The following is a 26,887-nucleotide window of genomic DNA, read 5'->3' on the forward strand; positions in this document are numbered from 1 at the left end:
GATGTCTTTCAAGGTGAATGACCACAAAAATAAAGAATAAAGGGAAGGGGAACAAAGCAGATTACTAAAAAAAGGAATACACTGTTAGTGCCTTTCATTATTAGCTGATGGAATTTTCCAAATACATTGCACGAAAGAAAAAGTAATATCAAAGTAGGCCTTTAAACATCCAAATTTCTCTTTGTTAAATATTAGTTCTGAAAGGACACCATGCCGTGTTTTCAGAACATAAGGGAAGAACAAACTATGTCATTTATCAGGAATCTTGACATTGAAAAAGTTGAGGCCTCTGACCAATCAGTGCACCATGTCAGCACCTGAATCATATCCTTTTCTGTCTATCACTTTGCAGGTGAAGCAGATGATTGTATTCAGTCACACCAATGATTAATGAGTTCCTCTATAGATTTGGGACAGCCTATCAATCATGTTATTAGAGAGAATGTGGCCTGAAAGAGGCAGTCCTCAGCCAAGGAATAACTGCATTCATCTTAATCTCTGTACGCACCCAGCCAGGCAAGTCAGGGTCACTATGATGGAAAACAATAATCTTTTCTTGGACAAATTACTTTGCAAAGTCAGGCATTTCTTCAGATTCTGAATTGCATATTTATTTTAGAATACTGAGTGATGGGGCTACCACTGTGAGAACACTTCAGACTGAAAGTTATTTTAATGAACAATAATGTTAGCACAAACTACATATAAGCAGGTGATGCATTCTGCTACCATTTTCACTAGTGCTGGATGTACTGTACTTTTGAATAAACAAGTGAAGCTATTCTAGCTATTCTGTGTTACAGAACACCTACAATACTGCATTTCATATATGGAAGACTCATTAATCTACTAAGGAATTTGCTACATAATAAACAATTCCTGTACATTTAAGCAATTTATATATGGCTTAATATGTTGAATAATGCAATTTTGTATGTTCTAAAAAGCAGGTTTCTATCATATGGCACCAAGTAACATTTCAAAATTATGATCAAATAAACAAAAATAATATCTTTGTAGTTTCTACACTTAACCTCTGTACTCATAAAGTAACAATATTCCTATATTAAACCGGGAAAAACAAAAAATGTGAAGTGTTATTGGACGTCCTGTGGTCATAAAAGATGCTATACAAGTGTATGTTTAAAAAGAAATATTAAATTAAATAAATATGTAACACAGAACAGTATGGATGGAGGTTTTTGGTCTGGAGAGTCCATTCACTGACCTCCACAACATCAATGTGGCTAATTTCTCATGACAAATATAGATAGATAAAACTCTACTAAAGGGACATGAAAACATGTAGGGAAACATGTCTGTCCAATTATATTACTGTGATGCATTTTGGGATGATTACTTCCAGTAAAGTCACCATATAAAATCAATTTGTTGATTATTTTGTATGATTGAAATGCCTATCAATCTATTTAATTAATTAATTATGTCCAATAACATAGTGGCAACACAAAAAACGATTATTTAAATAACCAAACATGAAACGTCCGAAAAAAACTGCAACCACTATTCAAACTAGGAGAAAACATACTGAATTTAAATATTTCTCAACTATATATTTCAGAAAGATACACACTAAAAATGTAAACAAAAGATAAATGAGAGGTTTGTACTTTATGGCTGTTATTACATTTTAAAAAATACACCCTAGACCAACAATTAAGATGGGATTCTACGTAAAGGTAACACAATTTGCAAATATCAAAATGGAAGTCCATCCAGGTCCTCTCCCCACATACTAGCTCTTTGTAAATGTGATACAACATTAACAACACAATAAACACATTGCAAATAGTAAATACTTTGTTGCATGTTGTTATCACACAGTAAGTACCTGCCACTTTATGTGCAAATTGTCATAACCTACTGCAATAAAAGTACATAGTGATCATTCCAATCATGAAGTTGCAAACAGGAACAACCACTACAAATCAAAAAAGTACAAACTGATAATGTACAGTCAGTAGCAGCTCCAAAAGAGATAAAACTAATCAAATCCTTTTATGCAGGATCTGAACTGAACATATTACTCGAAATGGCATTTGTAACTACTATAAAAAGATTAAAATGATAAAAAATTGAGTAAATGATTAAACTGACCTTCTCACTTTACATTTTTTGAGCTAAGTTGCCTCCAGTAGTGTATCCATTTGAGGATATGAGTTTTTTTTTACATCCTTCCATGAGATGTGGGAATCACTGGCAAGGTGATGCTGTTGCCATTCCCAAAATGTCCTTAAACTGAGTAGCTTACTAGGCCTTGTCAAACAGTTCAGAGTAGTTTAGCGTCAACTACATTGCTGAGGGTCAAGAATCATACACAGGCCAGAGAAATCAAGGATGACAGGTTCCCTTCCTTGAGGAACATTAGTAAACCAGTTAGGCTTTTACAACAATCGATAATAGTTGTGATGATCATCATTACTGAGATACATTGTACCTAGTTTCATGGAATCATGAATTTAAATTCCACCAGTTGTCATGGTGAGACTCATTCCTGGGCATTGGTCTGGGCCTTTGGATTAATAGTCTTTGTCATAACTGCTAATCACTATTTTCCCAAATGAATCAGGTATTCATTAAATTTCCCAAACTCATTACTGTTAAGGGAAGATACTTATAGAGTCACAGAAATGTACAACAGGGAAACAGACCCCTTAATCCAATTCTTCCATGCCGACCAGATATCTTAACTTAACCTTGACACATTTACCAGCAGTTAGCCCAATCAATCTAAACACTTCTTAATCATATACCCATCTTGATGCCACCACTACTTCTTCTGGCAGTCCACACACATACCACCCTCTGTGTGAAATGTTATCCCTCAGGTCCCCTTTATACCTTTACCCTCTCACCTTAAACTATGCCCTCTAGTTTTGGTCTCCGCTGCCGTGGGAAAAAGATCTCGGCTATTCACTCTATCCATAACCCTCATGATTTTATAAACCTCTATAAGGTCTCCCCTCAGCCTCCGACACTCCAGAGAAAATAGCCCCAGGCTATTCAGCCTCTCCCTATAGCCCAAACCCTCCAACATCCTTGTAAATCTTTTCTGACACTTCCAAATTTAATGTTGAACATCAGATTTTGTTACATGGATGCAATGTCCTAACTTGATAAATTGCACATAAACAGATACTCCAAAAATAATCACCTTATGTTACATTTTAAACTTTATACACGCCTTTCTCATGGAAGGTTTATTCAACAGTACATATCACTAGAGACTACATCAGTGCTTATAAACTGGCTTACTCAAGATATTACACCTGGAATTACAATTCTGCTTTGCAATGTCAAGGTATTTCTTCAGCTCACCTAAAGCACATACTATTTTTAAATTGCTTAATTGCAGTAAATCTCACTTCTAACATTTTAAGCAAGCTGTCCCAGTTATGTAGTAAAAACACAATTAGCAGAGTCTATGGCTAACACATTCACTGTAGGATCAGAGTCCTCATGAACTGTATAATTTGTTCAGATTCATCAATATTTTCATCATCATCATCATTTGTCATTTTGAGGTCTCTGCCACTTTACTCAAAGCAGTTCAGCACAAAACAATGTTTTGTATCTCACCAAAACAAAGCATATTAAACATTGCTTGGGGCTGGCCCATTTGCCCATTACTGTCATTTGAGTTTGTTTTTTGGTCTAAGAGCCAGGTCTGATAAAGGCTTCATTCACCCTCATCCTGTCTGTCTTAAATCCTGAAATTGTATTTATGCCTGCATTTGGTGTCTGGACTATTTTCAAATTTGATAATCATTTGTGTCACCTGAGAATGTCTTATGTGTTCCATGAAGCTGAAGGAAAATTAGTTTTTCCACCTTTTTAAAAGCAGAAGACATCTAATCTGGAGATTTTTTTTTCTTAAGAACCGGACACCAGTAATAACCAGTTGCCTGCCATTTTGCGGTACCATTGCACTGATCCAGGGATGCCCAAACTTAATTGTCATCTTTCAGTTATATCAGTTAAGTCCAGGAAATATTTTTAGATTTCAGAAAACAGAATAATTCCATTGGTCAATACAGATAATGCTTCATAGGCATTTAATACATCGTCCTTCTTGCAATTTCAACCAGGAACTCTAAAGAGACAATTTCAAACATCATTACTATCCAAAAGATGGACATCCATCTCACAAAATAAACATGATTTAAATGCCCACCAGACGTAGATTTCTCTTTAACAGAGTAATGTCCAATTCATTCTTCTATTGGTTTTGTTGTTCAAACTCTTGAGAACATAAAGCAATCAAATTAATTTTGCTCTTTGTCATTTTCCCCAACTGACACTGAAATTTTAGCTATATTTTCTTCTCAGTTTCCAACTTTCACCTTTACACTACCATCCTCAACTACCGTGTCCTATTCCAGAATACCAAGTGAAAGACAGAATTGGAGCCTCGTCTTTTTTTTAAGATTAGATTCCCTACAGTGTGGAAGCAGGCCCTTTGGCCCAAAAAGTCCACACCGACCCTACAAAGAGCAACCCACCCAGACCCATTTCCTTCTGACTAATGCACCTAATATTATGGGCAATTCAACATGGCCAATTCACCTGACAAAGTCTTGTCGCACTTTGTGTTATATACAGAAACACGTTACAAATAAACATCACTCCAACAACCACAGTTTCAGTCTAGTCCTGTATACAGCACAAGTAAACTCATGTTAATAGATTCTAATATGCATCAGCAATAAAACTTCTGATTTACTTGCATGTACATTGAAATAACTGCACAGAGATCAGGACGCTGTCACCAAATCACCCTTTAATTACATGTGCACAGTACACTGGTTGTAGCCAGCCAGCTCGGAGTCAGCCTCTAAACTAAGGAGATTTAAATCCCTGTTCAAATTTTTAAAATTCTTTTTTCTTTTAGAACCCCTTCCCTCTCCGACACTAATGTCTAACTGCAGTACTGCTTATTTTTCCCTAATACCCATGTCTTATGTGTGCAGTTGTAGGACACAATGAAGAACGAGTACAGAAATAATTATTCACATTCCACCACCAGGAAGAAAGGAAACACCCGAGTGGCCAGTGACAAGCAGTGCCCTTCTCAGCACAGGGCAACATCTGAGTGATCAAAAAGGTGAAGGGGAGGACAGGAACTAAATCAAAATAGAATTTGAGGGAGAAACAAAACACTCACCGCCCCGTGGTGCCCACCTCTCCCTGAAATCCTCCAGGGTGTTGGGAGGCAGCGTGTGCCCTTCTCCAGGGACACCTGGGCCCAAATGTAACCGTGGAAGAGGGACAATCAGCCATAAGGGCCCACTCCACGGTCCGAAGCCTGGAGCTGTTTATGGCCAGCCTGGCCAGGCCCTGGAGCCGACCCACAAGGAGATTTTCTGACCTGCCCTCTCCCCTCTGAACCGGGTGCCCAAAGATCAGGAGCGTGGGGCTGAACTGCAATCAAAAACATAAAAGAAGGTTCTTGAGGAAAACAAAATGGAAGTGCAGATGCCCACATGGTCCACGGACTCCACATAACCACAGAACAAGCAGTTTGGCTGGGAGTCCATGAAACACTGCAATCTGCTGCATGTTGCACCCTCTATCCCAGATCCCCGAGCAAAAGGGAGAGGACTCCCGTGTCAAGAGCCCTCCACGGAGGATCCACACTGCCAGGTGGTAAATAGGCATGATAAGGTGTGTCCGGGGACGTGGATAAGGGAGAAGAGGTTGCAGCAGCAGTCAATAAATGGCTCGCCATTTTACATCCCTGAGGGGGACCAAACTAAAACTCAGAGGCGGCTCAGATTGTGGGGCACAGGCTCCTGTGGGAGGTACAGAACCTTGGGGCCAATGTGAAATTCCGTCCAGGGGTTCATGCAGATGGGATTCCATCACATACCTGAGTGTCCTCCAACTTGGGCACAATGTCGGAGACCCTCTGTTCTTTTTTTTAATGAAGAGACATCAATGACATTTGTACATTAGACAATACTGTTACATACAAAAGTGCAGACAATACAGACCCAGCAAGCCCCCACCCCTCCCGCCTTCCGACCAGTCTAAGGCAGCCCACCCCTACCCACCTTCCGGTTCTCGGTCCACCCCATGCCCCTTCCAGTTCTTGGTCCGCCCTGACACACCTTTCGATCACCTCTAGGACAGCCCGCCCCGGTACCCGCCCAGGGTGTCCCTCTGTTCATTTTTTTTCCTGTTTATATTTTTTTATTTTATTAAACAGATTACAAAACAGTTTACAATAAACATTTACAGCTGTACAAGAAACAGCAATTTTACAAGGGAGAGGAGCAGCAAAGCTAGGCCCCAAACCCTATCGTTTGACCATTTTACAAGGAGATGAGGACAACCCTCAAATCCCAGTTCCACATTTAACAAGACAGTGACAATGACATTGTACATTGTACATTAAACAACACGGTTACATACAGAAGTGCAGACAATACAGACCCAGCAAGCCCCCACCCCTCCCACCTTTCGACCACTCTAAGGCAGCCCGCCCCTACCCACCTTCCGGTTCTCGGTCCACCCCATGCCCCTTCCAGTTCTTGGTCCGCCCTGACACACCTTTCGATCACCTCTAGGACAGCCCGCCCCGGTACCCGCCCAGGGTGTCCCTCTGTTCATATTGGTCAGATCGGGCTTCCTGATTGGGCCAGTTTAACAATCTCAATCAAGGTCTCATAGTGAGATCTACCTGGTTCCAATCATTTTATCCTCATTCCAGAAATAGTTAGGTTTATCAACAAATCTGGCTATAAATATGCCTGTACATGCTGATCATAAATCCAAACCCCTCTAAAAGAAAAATGCTGAGACGGGAAATAAAAGGAATGAAAAACCAGAATACGTCGTTTTTTTAGCAAAGTACATATATATCTTCAAATTATTTAAGGTAACTTGAAAGGAAAATCTAACAGTCAGAATGTTAGCTGAAGTCTTGCAAGTACTGGAAAAGAGACAAAATAAACACAGGTAAGTAAAAAAATTATAACTGCAGATAGACAACAGCAGATCTTTAAAGTGGTGACACATATAAAAGCATATTAATTTGCCAATTTTATGTTAATGTGAATGTTTGCTGTATGCTTTTCTGAGATTGGGTGTATCAGCCAGAAGACTGTACTAGTATTTCAGTTTGGATGGAAGCTTAAATAAACGTCCGATTTAAATCTTCAGTTTATTTTGATATCACTAAATACTATTTGAGAGCTGTTTGGGAGAAGTGATAAGATCAAAAATTAGCTTCCTTAAGTTTTTGTTTGGATTTTACTATAACATTGCACACCAAACCAAGTTAAACTTAGAACATTACAGCGCAGTACTGGTCCTTCGGTGTTGTGGTTCTGCTCGCCGAGCTGAAAGTTTTTGCTGCAAACGTTTCGTTCCCTGGCTAGGGAACATCATCAGTGCGGTGGGAGCCTCGTGTGAAGCGCTGCTTTGATGTTTCTTCCGGTATTTATATTGGTTTGTTCTTGCCGCTTCCGGGTGTCAGTTTCAGCTGCAGTGATTTGTATCTGGGGTCCAGGTCGATGTGTCTGTTGATGGATGTTCTTGCCGTTTCCGGGTGTCAGTTTCAGCTGTAGTGGTTTGTATATGGTGTCCAGGTCAATGTGTCTATTGATGGAGTTTGGGGATGAATGCCATGCTTCTAGGAATTCTCTGGCTGTTCTCTGTCTGGCTTGTCCTATGATAGTGGTGTTTTCCCAGTCAAATTCATGTTGCTGGTTGTCTGAGTGTATGGCTACTAGAGATAGCTGGTCGTGTCGTTTTGTGGCTAGCTGATGTTCGTGGATGCGGATTGTTAGCTGTCTTCCTGTTTGTCCTATATAGTGTTTTGTGCAGTCCTTGCATGGTATTTTGTAAACTACGTTAGTTTGGCTCATGCTGGGTATTGGGTCCTTTGTTCTAGTGAGTTGTTGTCTGAGCGTGGATGTTGGCTTGTGTGCTGTTATGAGTCCTAAGGGTCGCAGTAGTCTGGCTGTCAGTTCTGAGACACTCCTGACGTATGGTAGAGTGGCTAGTCCTTTTGGTTGTGGCATGTCCTCGTTCCGTGGTCTATCTCTTCGGCATCTGGTGATAAAGTTGCGTGGGTATCCGTTTTTGGCGAATACCTTGTATAGATGTTCCTCTTCCTCTTTTCGCAGTTCTGGTGTACTGCAGTGTGTTGTGAAACACCTAGTCAGCGGATCCAAACACTCCATACAATCAACACAGGAATTCTTGGACGTCATCAGGAAGACACACATAGACAAAGAAGAAACCATGGTATCATTCGACGTGACGGCACTGTTCACTTCAATTGACAAAACCCTAGCCAGAGAAACAATAGCCAACCTACTGGACATACATAACAGAACACAGGAGGCCGAACCTATCAACAAGGACGGCATACTTAAACTACTGGACCTGTGCCTCACCACACACTTTACATTCAACAATCAGATATACGAACAAATCAACGGCACACCCATGGGATCACCAATCTCGGGACTCATAGCAGAGGCAGTTATGCAAAGATTAGAACATACAGCCATACCACAAATCCAACCCAAACTCTGGATCAGATATGTTGATGACACCTTTGTAATCATCAAAAACACAGATATAGAAAAAACACACAGAATCATCAACGCCACACTCACAGGAATCCGATTCACACAAGAAGAAGAAAAGGATAGCCAACTCCCATTCCTAGACGTGTTAGTAGAGAGAACACCCAACGGAGAATTCACCACAAGGATACACAGGAAACCAACACACACAGACCAAGTCTTAAACTATGAAAGTAACCACCCCAACACACACAAACGAAGCTGCATCAGGACACTATTCAAAAGGGCCACAACACACTGCAGTACACCAGAACTGCGAAAAGAGGAAGAGGAACATCTATACAAGGTATTCGCCAAAAACGGATACCCACGCAACTTTATCACCAGATGCCTAAGAGATAGACCACGGAACGAGGACATGCCACAACCAAAAGGATTAGCCACTCTACCATACGTCAGGAGTGTCTCAGAACTGACAGCCAGACTACTGCGACCCTTAGGACTCATAACAGCACACAAGCCAACATCCACGCTCAGACAACAACTCACTAGAACAAAGGACCCAATACCCAGCATGAGCCAAACTAACGTAGTTTACAAAATACCATGCAAGGACTGCACAAAACACTATATAGGACAAACAGGAAGACAGCTAACAATCCGCATCCACGAACATCAGCTAGCCACAAAACGACACGACCAGCTATCTCTAGTAGCCATACACTCAGACAACCAGCAACATGAATTTGACTGGGAAAACACCACTATCATAGGACAAGCCAGACAGAGAACAGCCAGAGAATTCCTAGAAGCATGGCATTCATCCCCAAACTCCATCAATAGACACATTGACCTGGACACCATATACAAACCACTACAGCTGAAACTGACACCCGGAAACGGCAAGAACATCCATCAACAGACACATCGACCTGGACCCCAGATACAAATCACTGCAGCTGAAACTGACACCCGGAAGCGGCAAGAACAAACCAATATAAATACCGGAAGAAACATCAAAGCAGCGCTTCACACGAGGCTCCCACCGCACTGATGATGTTCCCTAGCCAGGGAACGAAACGTTTGCAGCAAAAACTTCAGCTCGGCGAGCAGAACCACAACAACGGATACCCGAGCTACAAATCTTCAATCAGATTTTGGTCCTTCGGTCCTTGATGTTGTGCCGACCTGTGAAAATAATCTGACGTCCATCTAACCTACACTGTTCCATTATTATCCATATGTATGTCCAATGCCTATTTAAATGCCTTTAAGGTTGGCGAGTCTACTATTATTGCACGCAGGCCATTCCACACCCCTAATACTCTGTGAGTGAAGAAACTACCCCTAATACTGTCCTAAGTCTATCAGCCTTCAATTTAAAGCTATGTAACCTCATGTTAGCCTTCACCATCTGAGAAAAAAGGTCGTCATTGTCTACCCTATCTAACCCTCTGGTTATCTTATATGTCTCAGTTAAATCACCTCTCAACCTTTATCTCTCGAACAAAAATAGCCTCAGTTGCATCAGCCTTTCCTCGTAAGATCTTCCTTCCATAACAGTCAACATCCTTGTAAGTCTCCTCTGAACACTTTCCAAAGCTTCCACATCCTTCCTATACTGCGGTGACCAGAACTGCATGCAATATTCCAGGTGCGGCCTTACCAGTGTGTTGTACAGCTGCAACATGACCTCGTGGCTCCAAAACTCAATCCCCGACCAATAAAAGTTGACAGTATAAAGCTGCTCTCTAATTTTATATTTATTTATAAGAACAGCAGTAGGGCATTTCAGCCCCTTGAGCTTGGTTCATATTTAATATGATTATGGATGATTGAACACTTCAATGTCTTTTATACATCCTATTCCTTTTATGCCAATGGTAATCATAATTCTACTGAGATCTGCAGAAAGATTGAGTCTCTGGGGTAGAGAATTCCACTGATTCATCACTCTCTGAGTAAAAACATTTGCCCTTATCACAGTTCTAAATAGCATCTCCATTAGCTTTAAACTGTACCATGATTATAGACTTCCCAACCAGGGAAATGTTTGACATGCATTTACCCTCTATATCCCTTGGATAGATTTTGAAGGTTTCAATTGGATCACTTCTCATTTTTCAAAACCCCAGAAAGTACAGGCCCATTTTGTACAATCTCAATTTATAGGACAGTCTCTCCATTCTGGGAGCAAGTCTGATGAACCTTTCTTGCACTCCCTCAATAGTAATAATTCTTTCCTGTAGTAAAAAGACTAAAAATGCACAGTTTTGGCCTAATCAAGCTTCGCTATTTCTTTACTGTCATCCTTTTGCAATAAAAGCTAACTTTCTATCTGCCTTCTTAATAGTTGCTGTATTTACATGAAGGTAAAATACTGAACAGTCTGAAACAATTACAAAGAATGCTGGAGAAATTCAGCAGGTCTGGCAGCATCAATGGAGAGAGAAAACTAGAGTTAACGTTTTGAGTCTGTTATGTCCAAGTCCTCCTGAAACCTCTTTACACATTCCTCACAACATATATCCCCTGCTTAGCTTTATATCATTTGCAAATTTGGAAATACCATATTTAGTCCCCACATCCAAGTCAATGATACACTGTGAGAAAATGAGGGACAAGTATTGATCCTTGTAACCCACTAGGCACAGTCTGCCAATTCTAGAATGACCCATCATTCTGACTCTCTGTTTCCGGCCTGTTATAAATCCATGCCAGTACATAACTTTGTACCCCATGTGCTTTAATTTTGTTAGTTAACTCCTTTAGGGGATCTTATCAAGAGGTCCCTGAACATCCAAGTATACTGAATCCATTGCTTCTCCTTCATCAACTTTGTTTGTAACATTTCCAAAAAGACTTCAACAAGTTTGTCAAACATGACTTTTCATTCATAAATCCATTCTAACTATGTTCAGTCAGATCACTTTTATTTAAGTTTCCATTTATTACATCCTGTGTCGTAGTTTCTGGCACTTTCCCCATTACTGATGCAAGGTTGACAGGTCTGTAGTTCTCGGTTTTCTCTCTTGCCTCTATTTTGATGCTACAAAGTCCTTCTTTCTAACATCTGGTGTCAAAATTAAGGGAACCAAGAGGAAAAGCATACTTAACCGCATACTCACCAATCCGCCTGCCACAACTGCATCTGTCCGTAACAGTGTTGGTAAGAGTGACTACCGCACGATCCTTGTGAAGACAAAGTCCCACCTTCATAATGAGAATACCGTATATTGTGTTGCCTGGCACGATTACCGTGCTAAATGGATCAGATTTTGAACAGATCTAGCAACTCAAGACTGGGCATCTATGAGGTAATAAGCTCCATCATCAGCAGCAGAATTAAGTTCCAACACAATCAGCAACCTCATGGTCTGGCATATTATCCACTCAATTATTATCATAAAGCCAGGGGTTCAGTCCTGGTTCAATGGAGGGTGGTGGAGGGCATGCTGGAATCAGCTTCAAGTATTGTTAAAAGTGATGTGTTAACCTAGTGAAACTACAAAACAGGATTCCTGCTCTGCTATAAATCCATAAGATTTATGGGCGAATAAGGCCATTCAGCCCATCAAAACTGCTCCATCATTTGATCATGGCTATTAAGATTCTCAATCCCATTCTCCTGTCTTCTCCCTGTAATGCTTGATCCCCTCATTCATGAAGAACCTATCCACCTCTTCCTCTGATAGCTCATTCCACAGATGCACCACCCTCTGTGTGAAAAAGGTGCCCCTCAGATCCCTTGTCAATCATTTCTGAACCCTTTCAAGTTTCACAACATCCTTCCGATCGGAACGAGACCAGAATTGTACACAATTAGTTTAATTATAATTTAATGACAAACTATTTAGAAATGCATGTTCCTGAACAATATTTTAATGCAGTATATTATAACTGTTACTCACTGTTCTGTGCACAATTCTCCTGCTTTTTGTAGCTGGGATTCAATCCATTTAGGTTTCTGTTTTTCCAGAGAATTGATAACCTTGTGTATTATAGGTTTGGAATTTTCCTTTTGCTGCCCCATAATGCTCTGAAGGCAATCACTCAACAAACTCAGTTTATCTTTTATCCATTTATCTATTGTAACACTTGTCAAAAGCTCTATGGCATTTCCGTCTTCAAGAGTTTGGCAAATAATTGTAACATAGCAAAGAAGGCATGATCTTCTGAGCTCAGGATTATTGTTATGAAGTTTCTTTCCTGCTAAGTTGAAGAGGTATTTAATTGTGCAAGGCAATGAAGCAATTGCTGCAGGTAGGTTACCAATTACAACAGAAACAGCCTGAGCCATCAGTTTCGTCAAATCTGAAAAGATAATATTAAGGATCATAATTAGTATTATTATGCTGAAAATATCTTATGGGACTATATGCTAACAGTAAACTTATATGTTTTGTTTATTCATAAACTATTATCAGTGTAATTTTCTGTCATGAACTTAGATTTTGGGATCTAAGGATGGAACTGGGATGGAACTGCTCTGTGCAAGATGCCGAGGTAAACATAAATTGATAGGTCAAGGCACAGAGAGATTTTAAGTCCAGTTTTCTATATCCAGGCCTTTACTCCTGCTGAAAACAGGAAGAATGCACTATTTTGAGAGGAAGGAGGGAGGGGACAGGACAAAAGACCCTGGTGGCAGAACGCCACTGCCAAAGACAGAGTGTGCAAACTCTATTTGTGTTAAGTGGTGAAAGCTGGTACAATTACAACATTTAAAAGGCATTGAGGTGGGTAAGTGAAAGGAAAAGTTGAGAGGGATATGGGCCTAGTGCTGGCAAATGCAGCTAGATTAATTTAGGATATCTGGTTGGCATGAACATTTTGGACTGAAAAATTTGTGCTGTATATCTCTTTGACAATGACTACTAGCCCGCGTCTGTTTGAGCTACCAGAACAACAGTCATCATTCTCTTGCTTAGGCCACCAATTTAATTGGCACACCAGACCTCAATTATGCCATTTCAATCTGATCTACATATTTACTGAGGAACCCACCAGCATCAGTAGTTGTTCTTGCCACCTGAAATTTAAAATGTGGTCTGATCCAGTGGGAAAGGAATTAGGAAGAATTTGTGGTCAAACGTTCATTCTCAAGAATAGGTAGTAGGTGTTAGAAAATTCCTGACTTTGCATGCCAGGTTGGGGATATACCATTTCTAAAGGAGGGATGCTCATTGCCAATGGGGTGGGTGCCAGTTGCAGTCGGGCCAGTCAACAATGGGAAGAGCTTGGATATAGCCAAGGGCTACTGGTTGCAGAGAAAGGATGTCCTAATGGCTCACCCACCTGCAATAAAGAACAGAAAAGGGACCTGAAGACCTCAACCCTCACAAACCCCCTCAATGTGCACACAATGCCCCATCCATGTCACCTCATGGTGCTCAAATGCCCCATAGCACTTCATGCTCGTCATCTCATGCCTCTTGCTCCATTATGCCAATGTGTGACACATCCCCCCCAAGGTTCAAACAGAGGTTCAACAGCTGGTTGGATCAGCAGCAGTGTCCCAGCTTGATTAATAATTCTGATCTCTAGAATTTCAGAATGTATGCTGACTCAAGCTTAAGTTGTTGCAGTGCCTCAGAACTTCAGATATTAAAACCTTAAAGGGTCTGGATGATTGACACTTCTCATACCTGTTCGTAACTTTTTTTAAGATTTGCACTTTTAGCATAGTTCTCTTCTTGTCAAACATATACAAGTATCATTAAGTTCATAAGATATAGAAGCATTTAGCCCATCGCGTCTGCTCCACCATTCGATCATGGATGTTATGCTTCTCACCTTATTTTCCTGCCTTCTCCTCAGAACCCTTCAACCCATTACCAATTAAGAATCTGTCTATCTCCTCTTTAAATTTAATTATTGTCCCAATATCCACCACATGTTGGTGTAGCGAATCCCACAGATTCACAACCCTTTGCGAGAAGTAATTTCTCAACTCTGTTTTACATTTGCTATTCTTTTCCCTAATACTATGATGAGGCAGAGGAAGCATTGGGTCCACATTTATTTTATCCATACCTTTTATCATCTTGAATACCTTAATTTGATCTCCCCTCATTCACTACAGGATCTATTGCTTCAAAGGATGATTGGGTACGAAAGTACCATACTTTAGCATTGGGGGTGGGATGGGCCCGATTTCATGGAAATTGCTGAAGGAGTAGGACATACCATTCCTTGCAGTGCAGCTGCCCCGGTCAGGAAGATCAGGTGCATTCCCATGCCACAAACCAGTTTGCACACATAAAGGGATTTTGGGGAAAATTGGGAAGGAATAAGATTGGGAATCACTGAATTGGATCCCAGTTGCTATTTTTTGTCAACTCAACTCCACAAAAACCTGACCTATATTGCCATTCTTTCATTATTATGATGTCAAAAACCTGGTAATTGCCTCCTAAATAGATAGGTGAAATATTGGACCTGCCAGTTATGTTAGCATCCCATTAATGAATAAAGGATTATAATGAAATTAACTTAATTCAGGAAAGTAGACATTGACTGTATAGCAAATATTTTAACAATATTTAATTGTCATCTTTCAACATATTAGTTCCTAGCTAAGTATTGTTTGACAACACAACTCAAATAAAATTAATTCTTTGTCCTATTCAAATAATTATTTTTACAAAATAATTTGTTGCTAGGTTCTGCATGGTTCATTTTCAGAACTAAAACTTGATTGAATTTATCAACTTCAACAAAAAGGCACCTACTTTTTCCAGATTCTCTTCTTTTCAATTCCGTTGGTACATAATCCCATTCTTTAGGAATTTTATTGAGCAAACTTTCAGGAAGCATTTGTTTATAATGACATGTTCCATGACTCTCTACTGCTTGCCACATTAGTAGCAAGGAGATCAGCTGCTTTAGAGTTGGCTTGTTTGCTTTGGATATGTGGAGTTTTAGACAGCTTAGCACCTTTGACTGATCTGCAACTGCAAAAGGTGTGAATATTAGTCATCTCTGGTTAGTTAAAATACATTACAGTTAATATTCAAGACAACTGAATTCCTGCGAAGTAGGTCAGTTTTTGCTAACACAAAAATAATTCAGTTGCAATGGGTCCCAGTTGCCTTACTATTATTCATTTCCACTTTACAAAGATAAGCAAGAATATCAGGTTTGATTACAGTAAGTAATCACCTTGTTTGAAATTCTAATTAATTTAACGCCAACCAATTTGTACAGTGTTACTGGCAGAATCTTCCAGTAGTAGTAGGGTTGGCGATTGCAGGGCTGGGAAAAGAACGACACTTCCATTGGTAAAGGTGGGCAGTCCAGTTCCCAAGGCAGGGCAGCAGTAGGCCCTCCCATCTGGCCAAAGTGGCTTAACTAGAGATCACAAACTATGTTCATAGCTTTGGGGTCTATTTAAGAACCAGTGTCCAGTGCCAAATGTACATAAAAAATCTGCTATACTCCTAAAGGCTAAGTGGTATCATGTACACATTGCAAACGGCCATTCATAAGGGCATCAAGTAGTGCAAACATGTGTGTTGAGGATATGTCAGACATGAGTTTGGACTGAAAGCCTTAGCATCAGATAGATCATGTGGATTTAATATGTGGAAGCCACAAAAGTTGGATCACTCGCAGGACAGTATGGAAGTGGAATACTTGTAAAGTACAGAAGCTGTTGTAGATTTGTATGCTCATAAATACTCTAATAAACTCTAACTGTTTTCTTCATTAGCTATAGTATTGCTGTATTATATCAAGCGATTATTTAGAAATATGTTTGTTGTCAGGTACCAAAGTCTAAATTGATTTCGATGGTTCCAATCATCAAGCCTTCAGGCTATCTTTAAAATGCTTCCTTTGACCTCCTCTCATTCAAGTGCCTTCCTTGAGCTGGGTGAAGAATGATTTGCTAAGGCATCCTCAGCACCTGATTGACTCAGTATAGTCGGTTTCAAATTATCATGGCCTTGATGCTGGCACTACTGGCTTTTTCAAGGATGCTGATGTCAGTACACCTATCCTCCCAGCTGATATGAAGAATCCATCTCAAACATTGCTGACAGAACTTCTCAAAGGCCTATAGTAAGGTCTTCCATAGTACTTCCTGGTTGACTGAGTGAAAACTGAAAAATGTGTTGCTGGAAAAGCACAGCAGGTCAGGCAGCATCCAAGGAGCAGGAGAATCGATGTTTCGGGCAGAAGCCCTTCTTCAGCAACACATTTTTCAGCTCTGATCTCCATCTTCTGCAGTCGTCACTTCCTCCTGACTGAGTCAAAAGCCTGGTCAGATCGATGAAGACCATGTAGAGTGGTTGGTGTTGTTCCTGGAACAACTGGCAGTGAGAATCATGTCCATAGTTTCATGATTTGGTCAGAAGCTGGCTTTCAGGAAGGATTTCTTCATAGAAGATGTCTAGCAAGGATTCGTGCGATGATCTTCCAGACAGTGAAGGGTAGGGAGATTCCTCGATAGTTTTCATCGTCCACTTTGTTTCCTTTCCTGAAGATGGTGACAAAGGCAGCATCCCTGAGATCAACTGAAATTGCTTCTTTGTCCCAGATTTTAAGGCACAGCTGGTGGAGAAGACGGTTACGCTCTGCTCCTCAAGTTTTAATCCCATCCACTCCAGCATCTATCTAATGGTGACTTCAACTTCTGTCACACTAGATGGGAGTTCTAGAACATTTTAGAGCATAGAACATAGAACATTATAGCCCTCAATGTTGTGCCGACCTGTGAAACCAATCTGAAGCCCATCAAACCTACGCTATTCCATTCTCGTCCATGTGCGTATCCAATGACACTTAAAAGCCTGTAAAGTTGTGAATCTACTTTTTGAAAGGGAATTGGGGGCATTTCCTCAAGCACATCTTCAACTCTGACTGTACTGCAGACTAGGAGTTCTCTCCATCAGAAATTAATGTTTTATAGGTCTCAAAGGAGCTTCATCCTTACATTGCACCAGTTTAAGGCCAACGGTGTTAGGTCTGTACATTGCCTTGGTGACACTGTTTGTTTGCAAGATTTGGTGGCAAGGAGTTGCGACTCCTTAGCTTTCTCAGTCCACCATTGGTTCTCTATTTCCCTTGTTCCTCTTTGTAACACTATATTTGCTGTTTGTTGAGTTCTCCTTTTTGCCTTGTTGGTGATATTGTTTTGTTAGGCATAAGGAGCATTCCTCTTCTTGTTGATAAGGTCTTGAATGATATGGTCATTCTCATGGGGTTCCATAACAATTAAAATAACAATTATTATTTAAATAGTCTGAGAAGGCTTGCAAGGCTCGGGGCTGGCAAGTGGCCAAGGAAAGAGGAAGCATACCACATTAGGATAGCTCCCTAATGAAACCCAGTTGTAAGGAAACTTTTCCACAATCAGGCTGGGAAGCTTGCTTCATGTTGTTGAATAGCCAATTAACATTGTTAGCCTAACAACCAGGGGCAATTTTGTGGTTGTAGTCAGGAAAGTTTCCACTTGTGGCCCGATCGACCTATTGGGTTTCTCTCTTCTCTGAGGAGTTGACTGATTTTGCTTCCAGATAATTTAATTTAAATGTGCACCTCAGAGTATGTCTCAAAATTGAAATGTCTGCTGATGGGACTGCCGAGGTTCTAATTGGCAGCATTAGAGCTCGACCCCTTCCCGCCCCCTCCACTCCTTTCTAAGTTGGCAAGTATGGAGGTGTTCAATTTGTGGGTGCTTCCCTGAAGACTGCCGAGCCAGTCTCATTGCTAATAAGTGTGAGTTCGGAATGCATGTTTGGTCTGAACACCCATGGGAACATCGTTCTGTAACAGATTTGTAATTGGTTATTTAATTTTAATTCTCTTTGCATAATCCTCACAGGTGTCCGATAACTGGTCTAGACATGTTTGCATTTGAGGTTTACATTCAGCAAGTAAATTGTGTCAGCAACTACACTTGGGTGTTGAGACTGCGAAGAAGCCGGTGACGATAAAAGATTTTTGTTCATTACTTCAGCAGTGAAGAGAAGAAGAATGAAACTAAGTAAAGAGAAACTGCAAACAAGCACAATATTATTTTACTTCTTAAAAAAACATTATGCTTAATTTCTTTGTCTGGCATGATGTTAAGGAGCTGAAAATCAGTAAGCCAACTGTATACAGAGGAACCTCAATTATCCAAATACCAATTATCCAAATATTGGATTATCCAAAGGAGATCTCAAGATTCCATGAAAGAGCTGTTTCAACCCTGATCACGTCTTTTGTTTACACTGATTAAAAACGATCTCTGCCGAGAACATTCTCGACATAGATGAGAGCCCAGGCACCGTCTCCAAATGACTGACCTCCTGCCCTCTCTCCCTCCCCCCACACTCCCTGGAGTTCTATATAGGAGTCAACCCTAAACCCCTTTCCCCAGATGTTCTCTCTAATATTGTTCCATACAGGGCAGAGGTGGAACTTGTCAAAAAGTTGCAGTCAAAAAGTTGTGTGTGCAGCTGTCTGTGTGCGTGGGTGCGCTATTTGGAGACTTACCACAGAAAAGTAGCAGCAGTCTCACTGTTGGTGTCCAGTCGGACTGCCCTGGACGGGGTTGGGGGACAGGTGAGGGGCTGTGTTAGGGGGTGAGTGGGCGATGTTGGACAGGGTTTGGGGGGCGGATGGGTTTGGGGATGGGCAGGGGCAGTGTTGGATGGGGTTTGGGGGTGGGCGTGGTGTTGGACGGGGTTTTGGGGGCGGGCAAGGCAGTGTTGGATGGGGTTTGGGGGCAGGCGGAGGGCAGTGTTGTATGGGATTTTGGCACAGACGGGTGGGGGGGGGGGTGTTGGACAGGGTTGTGGGGGCAGGCGGGTTAGGTGTTGGACGGTTTGGGGGGAGAGTTTGGGGGAGGCAATGTTGGATGGGATTGGGGGTGGATGGGGTTTGGGGGCAGGGCCTTGTGTGACCAGTGCTGCTGCTCGTCTCCTGAACAGGGAGCAGACCTAATAAAAAACTCCCAAGTCCCAGAGAAAAGGCATTGAATTGATTAACCGAACAATCAATTATCCGAACGAAATAATGCCCGTCCATGCAGTTCGGATAATCGAGGTTCCCCTGTATATTAGAATCAAAGAGCTAACAGAGCTGATGTGAGAAGCTTCGGGAAGCAAAACCAAAAGTAAAGTATCTTAAAGTTACATATAAAATGACTACCATTTGTTTATTTTACTCTGATATTTCCATAAAGACTTTTACATAATGCTAATGTGATATAAACAAAAATGAGGAAACTCTCTTCCTAAAACATTGAAGTAATTTATAATATTGTCATGTTCCCAGTTGTAAATATTCATACACCAGAAAAATAAGAAATAATTTTTAACACTTGCTTCAAGTCATCTTAAAATTCCAACATTTAAAAGCATTCACTCATGATTGGAATTTGTCTAAAAAATACATATCCCGGGTTTACAGTTTTTAAAAAATATAATTCTGGAATAATGTTTAGATTTAGGGAACAGAAAATGCTATTCATCCACTGCTTCCTAAAAATTGTAGCAGCAACAAATTCAGCCCCATTCAATAATTTGTTTTAGCTTACAACTAAAATGAAAACAAAAATCAAAAGAGTATCAGTGTATAGACATGGAAATGTTCTGTTCCTTTAAAAATTGGTATTTCACTTTGCAGATCCATTTTAAAGCATTGAAATACTTTAAGATGTCTGAAATAAAGGAGAATGTTTTAACATCATACCTGATAGGTAATACAGCTGATTCCACATCTGGTGTTTGTCCATATAATCTTCAAGAACAATACTGAGACATCTGGGCAGTGATTTGGAGTATATCATCACCATAACGATTGCTTCTATCAATTTGGATTGCTTATTAGTTTTTCCCTTTGTCTGAACATCATTAAAGTTTTCTTCATCAATAGCTAGAACACAAAACAAGCAATATATTTTCAGAATAAATCTTCATTGTTTAGCAGTACAGAATGTGGGCATCGCTAAAAAAAAAACTTTTGAAGCTTTCTGTCTTGCAGTTATGAGGAGATATATGAATATCATTGTAAAGAGGGACACATAGATGACGTGAGGAGAATGGAGAATACACCAGTGAGATCATGACTGACAGTTAACTGCCAAGCTTTGTTTACGTTTAAACCAGGCAGATTGACTCTAAGTGGTCAGGACATTGCCCTGAGGATTGTACTAGGGAATGCAGTTACCTATTTCATGTCGTTGAAACAGATATAACGTGCCTGACTGTTCTGTTTGCAAAGAACATGTGTAGCTTCACTTATACACAAGTGCACCACACCATGAGCTCGACTGTCTTAAAGTGATTGTCTGTATAATTCTTAGCTGGATCTGGATTTTTTAACAAAATTTCCCAGACATAATGTTAGACAATATATTTTGAGTTTTGCGAGTATAGGTTAACTGAATATAGTCAGTAACTTGCCTGTTATGAACAGCTGTTTGATATGATATGCCGGTCTTTTGGATATGGTCTATAGCTGAGAATCACATGTACTGAAATGTATATATCATATTACTCATCTGTAAAAATTGACTATAATCAACTAAATGCATGTAATTCTTAAAATGTGGTCCAAATTCATAACTGTTAGACCTGCTCCTCAGCCTGATTGAATAGCATTGCTTGAAAGCAAGTTAAAAAGAACACCTTTTTGACATGTGTAAAAGTAACAAACTGCTGGGTTACATTGATGCTGGGGTTAGTCCTCAAGGCTCATGTCTTCCATAATGTGTGAGCTACCTAAGACAAATACAGACCATACACCCCAAAGACGAGTGGATTGTATCAATAGCATGACTTCGCAGGCATTAACAACAGACAAGCTAGTGACCATATTGAATCAATCTGTGTTTGCTCCGGCAACATTTGTTAAATAATCCCAAATGTGTTAAGAATTATGCTGACAACCAATTTAAGATCATCAGTCAGGCTTGCAGTGTGGTGCATTTGCATGGTCTGGCCAGTACAAGACCCAACTCTTTGTGGATAGGCATAATATGTGCACATTAGTAGGTAACAAACATTCTCTGGTACATTCTTCAGGGCAATGCCTTGACTGAAGTTAACCTACCTGGTTTAAATCTAAACAAAGCTTAGCAGGTAACTGTTAGTCACCATTACCAATCACAGTTCACTTGTCAATCAATCAATTCTCTTTTTTATTGAATGTTGCTTCCCATTACTTTTGCATCCAAGATTATAATGATTGATGCAGGCATTTTTGTGAGACTCAAAATATCGGCAATCCCCCAGGTTGCAAACAGATTCCGTTCCTGAGTCCATTTGCAAGTTATTTTGTTCACAAGTTGGAACACATTGCAGGACCACATAAAGCAGCTGTTTGTAAGTGTGGGGAATGTTCACATGTTGATATTTAAAATTATACCTCTATATGTGATAACGTTCGTATATCAGACATTCGTACATCAGAGAGAGATCGCCTGTAAGTTTTCTCTAGTCCTACAGGCCATGTTTCTGCAAAGTGTCCTTTTGAGTAGGCAATGAACTAACCTCATTTTCTAGTTTCTCTCCTCTGTCTTGGCATGCCATCATCAAGCTCATTTTGCATGAGGCATCTCAGGCTCCTTCAATTCTATTTCTACGAAAATGTTGACAATTCACTCCTTCCCTGGTCACTATTTTAATGAGGACAGAGTGAGGACTGCAGCTGAAAATCAGTCAAAAAGTGTGGTGCTGGAAGAGCACAGCAGGTCAGGCAGCATCCAAGGAGCAGGAGAATCAATGTTTCGGGCATAAGCCCTTCATCTGGAATGCCTGATCTGCTGAGCTCTTCCAGCACCATACTTTTTGACTACTATTTTAATGGTGTTGTTAATAGTTCTTTCTTCTCAGGTATTGTCTCCTCTTCAAAATCATTCTTTCCTCAAAATCAGACTTTTAAAAAAGAAATTAATCCGATCAACCTTGCATAGTGGCAAATCTTGAACATTTATTTCTTTTCCAAGGTTGTTGAATATTTTGTCAATTCCCAATGGGTGTTCATCTTTCTGAGAACCCCATGCTGGAATTACTCCAATAATGAATCCACACCTGCAATAGTATCAAGCAAGGCAACTTTTGACGCCACAACTGATGCTTTGTTGACCTCTGTGTGATTAAGGTAAATTATGAAACCTCATATTTCTTGTCATGCATGCAGCTTTTATTTTACCATACCATTCTCCTCAACCCTTCTGCACTGTCACCCTGCTAGTGGAACTGCACTGACCTAGTTATATTCTTACCTATTGTGTTACATTTTTGACAGCCATCTGCAATGGCTTCTCTGCATAGTCCATACTGCGTTATCATTGATGTCTTCCAAAATACTTCTCCTTGGTTCCCTCCCACATCTCATACCCTTTCTGAATCTTGGTAGCATTATCTGAAAACAGTGTTGATGTCCACATGTGCATTCATAACATCCAGCTCTACTTCACTTCATTCTCGATAACCACACAATTTCCTGAGTGACATCAAAAATTGGAAATTGTCTACATCAACTACAGATAGTTGGCAGTGAAAATAATGTAGATGGTGAATGCGTAATAGAGTTTTGAGTTGTGAGTTGAGGGCTGAGGCTGAGACAGAAAGTATTTCTTCAGTCTTCCTCGTAGTTAGTTGGTGGCAACTCCTGCTCATCCAGTCCTAACATATTTGACTTTGAAAAATGCTTTTCCAAATGCATCCAAACCATCACTATGACTATCACTTCTTGCCAATCTATAAAATCACACGTCTCTACTCATCTGTTGCTGAAGTTCTCAGCCATGCCTTGTTAAAAGTAAACTTGTCTACTCAAATGCACTCTTGTCTAGTGTCCTACCATCCATAAACTGGAGGTCATCCAAAACTCTGTTTCCCAATGTCAAAACTTCTTAGATCCTATTCACTGATTGATTAACTTTAGCTCCAGTTAATCAACCTCAGCTTTAAAATTCTCATGCTTGTTTTCAAGTCTCCCCACTGCATCGGCACGCTTTATCTTTCTGATCTCCTCAAACACCTGAACCCTCCAAAATATCTGCATTCCTCTAATTTTGGCCTCTTTAGCATTTTATTGTCACATTTCTTTAGTTGATGGGCCAACTATTCGAAATTCCTTTCCTAAACCTTTCCATCTATTCCTTTTCCCTCTTTTCCGATTCTCCTCAAAAACTACTACTTTAACCAAATATTCCCAATGGTTTTGTGGTTCGGCATCTAATTTTGTTTGATGGTATTCCTGTGAATCACCTTGGGACATTTTACTACTCAAGATGGCTTATAAACAGAAACTGGTGGTTTTTTCAAATTGAAGAGACCCTAGTTGCAACAGTGCATCAAAAAAAAGACAGTAGAAAGAAATGCATGTAACTAAGTGATGTATGTTTCATGTAGTTAGATTTAAAATACTGTCAAATTGTTTCTTGTTAAAGCTCCATGTTTAAGAAGCTCAATGGAGTAGCTCCTTTAAGTGTGCAAAACTGTAATTCAATGTAGCAGAGTATAGGTAAAACAGAAGCTCCAAGAGAGATAAACCTATCACAAATTGAGAGGATTCATAAATTAGCAATGAATTCAACTTGAAAATTAGTCATTCCATGGTGAATCCTATTCATAATGAAATGTAATTTTGTACATTACAATTTGCAGACATCAGGAACTTCCATCAAGCAGGACAATCATAAAATGGAACAGCATCATAATTTTCAAGGAAAAGCAATGACAACTTAGTTTTCAGTTAAATTATACTTGTTGAGTTCACAGAATAGGGACATCAGTGTGAATCCAATGTTTGAAATTTGGAAGGCAACATTCCAAATTTGTTTGCTAAATGTCAGTAGCACAACATACTTTTCCTGAAGTTTGGGTTGAGCTTAGTTATTTCAGTCTATGATACCAAAGGCCCCTAAAAATTGGAGAAGTAGCTGGAATGGTGACTATAGAGAGATTGTGAATATATATGCAAATAGAACACAAATTCAGCTGAATGATTCAATAACTCAATATTCACTTCAGACCCCATTTTCCCCAGGGCAGGTGTGTCAAAAACTAGAGGACACAAGTTTAAGGTGAGAGGGGAAAGGTTTAAAAGAAATCGAATGGGGCAATTTTTTCATGCAGAGGGTGGTTCATGTATGGAACGAGTTGCCAAAGGAAGTGGTGGAGGCTGGTACAGTTAGAACATTTAAAAGTCATCTAGCTGGGTACACAAATAGAATGGATTTAGAGGGAGATGGGACAAATACAGGTAAATGGGATGAGATTAATTTAGGATATCTGGTCAGCAAGGACAGTTTGGACCAAAGAGTCTGTTTCTGTATAGTAAGACTCTTTGACTCTATCGGCACGTGATTTTCTACAATCTCGGTGAGCTTTTTGAAATCACGCAAAGTCACTTCGGGAGATTGTATTTCTTGCAAACTATATGATATCCTCTATTTACACAAATGCATCATATTTTCTTTCAAAAATATCCTTACCACAACATTCAAGTGATTTTATTTAAATGGACATATACATGGTTTTGAAATTGGGAAAGGCAAAATGGTTCAATTCTAGGATTTTGACAAAAAAATTATAAACTGTCAGACTAGATCTAGCAAACGAATATGCAAAAAGAAAGTCATAATTGCTTTTTTCCAACATTTTTCATACCACCTAATATGCCAACTGCTTTCCAAATTTAGTATTATTCTTACTTTGAGATAATCTGTCACCTCTGCGGTCTCTCAAAGATATCAAAAGTATTTGTAGAACATTATTATAAGTCAATACTTTGTAGTTAAATTACTGCCTAGAAGTGACAGTAGAAAGTGGAAAGCTTAATCTCAATACCAAACATTTAGCAAAGCTGAAATGTTTAAATATAGGCTTTTACAACAATTACAGCTGTAATATTATTACTCCTTCATGTCATTAGAGCATAATTTTCATGCATTTAATACAACACATTCAATAAAAAAACTGTTCCTACACAATTTTTAAGTATAGCTTGAAAGCATAGAACACTGGAACAAAGAGGATTGAGACACAATTGGGCATAAAGCTAGAGATCTTTTCTGTCAATTATAATAATTCAGCAGCTGAAATAAATATAGATCTCCTCTGAACAATTATACTAAAACCTGAACTATTTCAGGTCTTATCATTTATCTATTTAGTCAGAAAACCATTGCTGAAATTCAAAGATAGCAGGTGGTGCTATCAAGAGATAATTTATCGCTGAAGTTAATTTTTTTAAAATGCTCACCTGCATTGTCCAACCTGTATCAGACACCCTCGCAATGACAGTTACCTATCTGCGATTTTTCAGGCCTGTCTTCCAATGGAGGATGTGCAGAACTCACCGAACACAGGAATCCTTGCAGACAGCAACACAAGGAATCTTTGTAGGAGCCAGAACCCTTTTAATGGCAATAGCTGTGGGTTACCAGCAACCGAATATAGTTTAAACGTTCAAACACCTTTTGGATATTTCGGGAGGAAGGTAAGTGGATGATGAGTTACGGTGAATGAGGTTACGATGAATGAGTGCTGGAATGCCATGTGGGTGGACAAGGAGGTGGGGTGGCAGTTGGATGAGTGATCAAGGAATGAGGAAGACTTGGATAGGTGAGAGGGTAGATCTGGTTGGGAAATAATCAGTTAGTAAGTGATTTTCAGACTGGAACACTAGATGGGGGTTGGCAAGAAGGAAAACAGATGGATGAGGGTGGGAGACAGTCTGATGGTGAGGTGGTAGATAGTAGGATTAGGTTGGAGGGTGTCATCCAATCCAGCTGTGAGGGGGCGTTGGATTTGGTCATCAGATAGTCAAGTGGTGATGGTGCATTTGTGTAGGCAAGGACTAATTGGGTTGCACTGTATGATTATCAGAGGAGTGTTATGTATTGAAGAAGTAGTGGAATCATGTTGGCGAGAATAGTTAGGTCAGTGGGAGGATGGGAAATTTGGAAAGGGAGTGAGAATTAGTTGTATAACTATCTAGGAGTCAAATAGGTTTGTTATGAACTTAACTTTTCCTGAGAAGCTATCTATGTTCCTGACACATGGCAAGTGTCCATCAGAAATTAAATTTCCTGAGCAATTTCCAAATAATCAGGACATTGGGATTTCTGAGAGGTTCTGACATACATTTTTAGGAAGATCTGAAACCACCTTTACACGAAGAGTTGACACTTTTCTGTGATACTTTTGACGCACCAATTTGATTGAATTCTTAAATGTACTATTTAAACAAAATTATTAATTGTTTTCAAAAGAATGACTTAATAGCTTTATTAAAACTAAAGACTTTGAGATAAATGTAGAAATCAAGTGCAGTATAAATAGTATATTAAGGGTGTTCAACACTAAATTGTTATT

General features: G+C 39.8%; 1 protein-coding gene across 4 annotated transcripts in view; it reads right to left on the reverse strand.

Annotated features, from left to right (window-relative positions):
- Positions 1-26,887, reverse strand: part of kiaa0825 (KIAA0825 ortholog) — a 447,094-nt gene that overhangs the window by 263,451 nt on the left and 156,756 nt on the right. For all 4 annotated transcript variants that reach the window (XM_060836740.1, XM_060836733.1, XM_060836749.1 and 1 more), the window contains exons 14-16: positions 20,247-20,429; positions 15,296-15,517; positions 12,473-12,875 (exon numbers count right to left, since the gene is read on the reverse strand). In XM_060836740.1, the coding sequence (XP_060692723.1) occupies positions 12,473-12,875; positions 15,296-15,517; positions 20,247-20,429 (808 nt within the window). The remainder of the gene's footprint in view (positions 1-12,472; positions 12,876-15,295; positions 15,518-20,246; positions 20,430-26,887) is intronic.

Source organism: Hemiscyllium ocellatum, chromosome 2 (genome assembly GCF_020745735.1).
Source record: "Hemiscyllium ocellatum isolate sHemOce1 chromosome 2, sHemOce1.pat.X.cur, whole genome shotgun sequence".
Taxonomy (NCBI): domain Eukaryota; kingdom Metazoa; phylum Chordata; class Chondrichthyes; order Orectolobiformes; family Hemiscylliidae; genus Hemiscyllium; species Hemiscyllium ocellatum.